Raw genomic sequence first — 6,638 nt, forward strand, 5'->3', positions numbered from 1 at the left:
GTAAACGTCACCGTCGTGTATTTCCATCGATACGCCGATGCAAGGTCGCGTGCCTGCGCGCCGTGCACACGTCACAGTCCGCACCGCGACTGACGTTCAGTCCACGTCTCATCCACTCCTCGGGCCCGACTCGAACCCTAACCCTGCCACTCCGCTGCGTGCAGAGGTCCCGCGCACCGACCGGACATTCGAGGAGCGGCTCATCTTCAAACTCTTCCTCCTCAAGTTCGTCAACTCGTACACGCCCATCTTCTACGTCGCCTTCTTCAAGGGCCGGTGAGAGTCACCCCCCCACTCTCCCCCCCACCCCCACTCTTCACCCCCCCCCTCCCATTCTTCCCCCCCACTCTCCCCCCACCAAATCTCCCCCCCCACCCTCTCTCCCCACCCCACTCTTCTACAAACATCCCCTCACTCTTCCCACCTCCACTCTCCCCCTCCCCCTACTCTTCCACCCACCTCTCCCCACTCTTCCCCCCCGCTCTCGCCCCCCCTCCCACTCTGACCCCCCCCCCCCCCCACACTCTTCCACCCCCCCCCACTCTCCTACACCACCCCACCAATGGTAATGTCGATTCTATGTTTCGCTGGTGAGCACTAAAACAAAGACACTTCCCGAAAGATGTCAGCAAGGTGGCAACGGCTCGGGGAAGCCCTTTTGTGAGAGGTCATGACCTGTCCAGTGACCCCTCTACTTGTTCCATCAATAAGGACTATTGCCCGAAACGTCGCCTATTATATATTAATACAAAAATTAAGACTACGGTGTTATTGACGAACGGTTTGACTTTCTCGCGAAATGTTTATATTGTAAATACGAATCGCTCAACTCTAACACACACGACAAAGATTCCCGTATAGCCTCACCAGACTGTTGGGGCAAGTGCTGTTCGCGAGTAGCAGCACCTGTGATGGCCGGCACTCGTGGCACTCGAGGGGGTGGGTGGCCAGCACCACGCCCGGCCGTACACACGCACGTGCTGCTGCTGCTGTTGTTGTTGATGTTTGTGAAACTCAACGCGTTCGTCTATTGGCCCTGGCCATGATGAACCTCTGTCTCTGTGTCTCTCTCTCTGTCTCCCTCCGCGTGTAGGTTCATGGGAAGGCCCGGAGACTACCTCTACACCTTCCACTATTTCCGCATGGAGGAGGTGAGCGACGCGTCGTCATTCAAACTCCTCGTCAGACGAGGGGACGGCCCGGCAGGGTTTCAAGGCCCCTCGCAACCCTCGCCGTGACCCCAGCCTCTCTCTCTCTCGCTCGCTTGCTCGCTCACTCCAACCGCTCACCTCCACCTACCTCGCCTCACCTCGCACCACAAACCGCTCACCTGCCCCCCACCCCCCCCACCCCGTGTCTCTCACCCCCCACCCAACCCTCACCGTCCCCCCCCCATCCCCCGCCTTGTCTCCCCCCCACCCTCACCTCCCCCACTCCCCTCGCCCGCGACCCCCACCCCCCACTTGGCGAAGTGCGCGCCGGGAGGGTGCCTCATGGAGCTGTGCATCCAGCTGAGCATCATCATGCTGGGCAAGCAGCTGCTGCAGAACAACCTCTTCGAAGTCGGCGTGCCGTGAGCAGCGCCCCCACCACCACCGCCACACGCTCTCACACCCCCCGCGTCCCCCCCCACACTCTCCCCACACTCTCCCCACACTCTCCCCACACTCTCCCCGTCCCGGCGCCCCGTGATCGCGATCGTGGTTGTGCGGTCGCGTCGTCACCCGCCGCGTGCGTGCGTCCGGACTTCGCGTCGCAGGAAGATCAAGAAGTTGCTCCGCAGCATGAAGGCCAAGGACGAGAGCCAGAAGTCGAGTGGCGAGCAGGCGGGGAGGCGTGCCACGTCCACGTCGGGGAGACCGCGGCCACGCTGGGAGAGGGATCAGGAGCTGGAACCCTTCTCGGGACTCACTCCCGAGTACATGGAGATGAGTACGTGGACACGGGTCTCGAATGACCCCCCCTCCCCCCAGCAGCTGTCTAGATGCTGAACGATGATTTTGTGGGGTTACTGCCTCTAAGCTGGACCCACAGAGTGACCGGGTGTGGAATGAAGAAAGAGGTCGCACACTCCAAGTAGACCTGATGATGATGATGACGATGACGATGATGCATGCAGGCAGTGATGAGAAGAAAACTCCAGGTCCTCCGGTTTTTCCTTCCACATTTTAAATCAGCATCACGCGTTTCCAGTATTTGGCTGCTATACATTCCGCGTGTTGATAAGCCACTTCGTTGAGCTATCATTTGTGGCCAGATCGCTTGTGAAAAAATAACTATATAGCTCAGTGGGTTTTACTGGGTAAAATAAAAAAAAATAAAAATCACTTTTTGCATGCGCTCGCCACATCCGTCAGTAAGCACTTTTCCCAATTGTCCCGTTGAGGCTACGTACGGGGGGGGAGGAGCTTGTTTTGATTGTTTGTCGTTGTGCGCGTGCCACCCCCAGTCATCCAGTTCGGCTTCGTGACGCTGTTCGTGGCGTCCTTCCCGCTGGCGCCGCTCTTCGCGCTGCTCAACAACGTCATCGAGATCCGCCTCGACGCAAAGAAGTTCATCACCGAGCTGCGGCGGCCAGACGCTCACCGCGCCAAGGACATCGGTGCGGCCGCCCCCCACACCCGGGGCGATGCCACCACAGCAGGACACAGCACACAGAGCCACTGAACATCACAGCGGGACACAGCACAGCCCACAGAAACAGTACACAGCCCACAGCCCACAGAGCCACTGAACAGCACAGCAGGACACCGCACAGCCCACCGAGACAGCACAGCGAGCCACTGAACATCACAGTGGGACACAGCACAGCCCACCGAGACAGCACAGCGGGACACAGCACACACAGAGCCACTGAACATCACAGCGGGACACAGCACAGCCCACAAAAACAGCACACAGCCCACAGCCCACAGAGCCACTGAACAGCACAGCGGGACACCGCACAACCCACCGAGACAGCACAGCGAGCCACTGAACAGCACAGCGGGACACAGCACAGCGAGCCACTGAACAGCACAGAGAGCCGCGGCTGCTCGTCTCCACGTCGCGGCGCCTCGTTGCTCCACGTCCGTGACTCCGCCATGCCGGGGCGTCGCTCGCGTGCCTCGCCCCATCCCCTCTCTCCCGTTCGCCTGTCCCCCCCCCAGCCCCACCACGCCAGCACTGACACCCCGACGTGACCCCACGTGTGTGCGCGATGCAGGCATCTGGTACAACCTTCTGCGCGGGCTGGGGAAACTCGCCGTGATCATCAACGTGAGTCGATGGCTTCGAGCTTTGGGCGTCACTCGGAATATCTGCCGAGGCATCTGTGGGGTCACGAACTTGGGAATCGGAATGTTCATTGACGCCGGAGGAATCCCCGACGAGAGGTCCCTGCCCGGCGCAGCCGCTAGATGCCGCTGCAACGCGAGCAGTGGATCAATCGGTCGCGCAGGGGGCGGAGGAGCGAGCAGGCACGAAGCTCTGAATCGGAATGGTTGTTTATACCGGAGCTGGAGGAATCCGATGAGATCTTTTTGTTTTGTTTACAAAGTCCAGGAGGGGCACGGGGTCAGAACGTTACAGCAACAAACACAATACAAAACATACAAAAGGAATGTGAAATATAGGAAATGTAAACAATTCACTTCTAAATAAAACAAAATGATTTTTTTTATCGCACCGCACGTAGCCAACCGTGCTAATCGGAGGTGCTAAGAAGTTCAACATACACACATACACACATAGACACACATACACACACACATACACACACACATACACACACACATACACACACACATACACACACACATACACACACACATACACACACACATACACACACACATACACACACACATACACACACACATACACACACAATGCATGCTCATTCAGGATGCGCGACCCTGGTTAAACCATTTAGACCTTGTTACTCCAGCGAAGCTTAAACCTGAACAAAACAAAGCCAAAGACGTAACCCAAACAATCCGAGACAAACGTGAACACTGCACGTAAGGTGCGAAAGAAGTTCAACATGCATATGGAGGGTGGGTGGGTGGCCAGCACCCCTCCTGGCCCACCTTTTGTCTCCCTCGTGACCAATATTTACGCAGCGCCGCGACCCCCGGGCAAGGTACTCCTCATTAGAGGCTGAGTCGACCTAGGGGCGGGGGCCGAGGGCCGGGTTCTCACGGTCGCCTGACCCCCCCCCCCCCAGGCGTTCGTGATCGCCATGACGTCGGACTTCGTGCCGCGCCTCGTCTACCGCTTCGCCTACAGCGCCGACGGCTCGCTGCGCGGCTTCGTGGAGAACTCCCTCTCCGTCTTCAACACCACGCACTTCCCCGAGGGACGACGGCCCCCCGACGACGCCCCCGGGGCGCCGCCCGACCTCGTCTGCCGGTCGGTTGGGCGGGCGGGCGGGAGCGGTTCGCGGGCCCGGTGGCGATCGCTCGCTCGCTCGCTCGCTCGCTCGTTCGCTCGTTCGCTCGCTGGTGCCACTCGCTCACTCGCTCGCTCGCTCGTTCGCTCGCTGGTGCCACTGCCGCCGTAGAGGGGAGCTTCTCCCTGGAGGGCACCGCTCGAAGGTCGCGATGCCTCGGGAGCGGTGGAAGTGCCCACACTTTGCCCCACCGCACACGTGGCCGGACCGTTACGTGGCCTGCGTCAAACGCCAAATTGCGCATCGTAACATTGGCGCGAGAAGCCACTGCGGCCGCTGCTGCCGCAAGGCGTCCCGGGGAGACATTTAATGGACAAACTCCCCTCGTCCGGAACGGCGCCGTTGACTGCATCGCGTGCCAGGTGGCGGCAGCGTCTCCGTGTGCGGTGCTAACTCGCTGAACGCGCGCGGTGGGAGCACCACGCGTCTTCGCTGGAACGCGGTACACAGATCGCTAGAATGGAGAACGTGCACCGTTGTAATGTGGATCTCTAGAACGCAGAACGTGCACCGTTGTAATGTGGAACACGATAACGGAGAATGTTCACCGTTATAACGCAGAACACGCACCGTTCTAATGTGGAACACGGACCCCGATAACGCGGATCGCGCCCCGTTATAACGCGTTTTTTGAGCGGTCGACGACGAACTACTTTCTCGGGCTGCGCGGCCGAGCGGTACAGTGATACAATACAGTGACACGTGTGCCCCCGTACAGTAACATCGTGACCTCTCCAGACGTGATCGTCATTACATTACTCGTGGCGAAATAGATTTTGTCCTACGCGCTTTTCGCGAACGCATCTCCCGCGTTAAACGAGGACTGCACACAAATATGCAGCGTAAGGGGGGGGGCGCCCCCTCGCGCTGGAGGTGAACCCTCACTGCTGGGCACGTGTCGCGGGACAGCGTCGAGGCCAGTCAAGAGTCGAGGCCGCAGCGGCCGCACGAGTTGACCGTGCGTCTCCCCCCCCGCCCCCCCCCCCCCCCACAGGTACAAGGACTACCGCGAGCCGCCCTGGTCGCCGAACGCCTACGAGTACACGCGCCAGTACTGGGCGCTCCTCGCCGCGCGCCTCGGGTTCGTCATCCTGTTCCAGGTAGCGCGCACGAATGTCCCAATGGGTCTGCGTGTCTCCGTGTACGCGAGTGTGTGGGTGTGCGTGTCTCCGTGCGAGTGTGTGGGTGTGCGTGTCTCCGTGCGAGTGTGTGGGTGCACGTCTCCATGCTCCCACACAGGACACCAACGCGTCCCGACGGAGGTTCATTCGCTGCTTGTTAAAGACGTTCGCGAATCGGACTACGGAACAACGCTTTGCCTTGGAGCTATCGCAGTCCCGTCTTCTCTCGCCTCTCTAAATGTGCCTTGGAGCCCCTCCCTCCCCGCGCCTGCAGGGTTCTGTTTATTTCCCTGCTTTCCACACGCGGTGGCGCATCGGTGGGGATCTACGGATGAGATCGCGCCGCTTGACAACTCGTCGCCGTGTTGCACCGCGCGGCGAGCAGAACCTGGTGATGTTCCTGAGCGACTTCGTCGACTGGCTCATCCCGGACGTGCCGCCCGCGCTCGCGCTGCAGATGAAGCGCGAGAAGGCGGTGCTGGTGCACGTGCTGCTGCGCGAGGAGGCGCACGCGCACGCCCGCCAACAGCAGCTGCACCAGAAGCTGCACCAGCAGCCGCCGCCCTCCTCGCAACAGCAGCAACAGCAGCAGCAGCAACAGCAGCAGCAGCAACAGCAGCAGCAGCCGCGGCAGCGATACCCCGAGCTTGACAAACCACCGGATCGGCCGCAGGAGGTGCCGTCCGCCCACGGCGCACGGTCGTCGGAGGCGGCGACCGCGGACGGGGGACCCCCGGCCCACCCCCCCAGGGGCCCGGCGCTCCCCGCGCCTGCCGCAGCCGCCGCCGCGGGGGAGCCGGCCGCCTTCCCCTCCCGCCTGACGCGCCACGCGTCCCATCGGCCGTCGGGGGCCCGCGGCCTCGCCGCCGGGGGGGCCTCCCGGGCGAGCGTCGTGCGCAAGGGGGGGTCGGTGCGGGCAGCCCGGACCGCCGAGCCGGCGGGCGGGGCCGGCGGCGGCGGCTCGCGGAGGCACTCGGAGTTCGTCTCGTGAGTCGCTGCCCCCCCCCCCGGCCCCCCCCCCCGGCCCCCCCCCCCGCACCCCCAGGACCCCCCCGACCGCCCCCCGACCTCCCCCCCCCCCCCTT

The 6,638-nt window shown here is 61.7% G+C and overlaps 1 protein-coding gene across 1 annotated transcript in view; it reads left to right on the forward strand.

Moving 5' to 3' along the window:
• The window catches only part of LOC144727884 (anoctamin-1-like), a 58,946-nt gene extending 52,402 nt beyond the window's left edge, over positions 1–6,544 (forward strand). Inside the window, exons 19-27 of the mRNA XM_078607021.1 lie at positions 165–276; positions 1,094–1,151; positions 1,473–1,573; positions 1,760–1,932; positions 2,450–2,602; positions 3,206–3,258; positions 4,208–4,392; positions 5,427–5,532; positions 5,939–6,544. Coding sequence (XP_078463147.1) covers positions 165–276; positions 1,094–1,151; positions 1,473–1,573; positions 1,760–1,932; positions 2,450–2,602; positions 3,206–3,258; positions 4,208–4,392; positions 5,427–5,532; positions 5,939–6,544 — 1,547 coding nt within the window. The remainder of the gene's footprint in view (positions 1–164; positions 277–1,093; positions 1,152–1,472; positions 1,574–1,759; positions 1,933–2,449; positions 2,603–3,205; positions 3,259–4,207; positions 4,393–5,426; positions 5,533–5,938) is intronic.
• The last annotated feature ends 94 nt before the right edge of the window (positions 6,545–6,638 follow it).

The sequence above is a fragment of the Lampetra planeri genome, chromosome 27 (genome assembly GCF_965212315.1).
Source record: "Lampetra planeri chromosome 27, kcLamPlan1.2.h2, whole genome shotgun sequence".
NCBI lineage: Eukaryota > Metazoa > Chordata > Hyperoartia > Petromyzontiformes > Petromyzontidae > Lampetra > Lampetra planeri.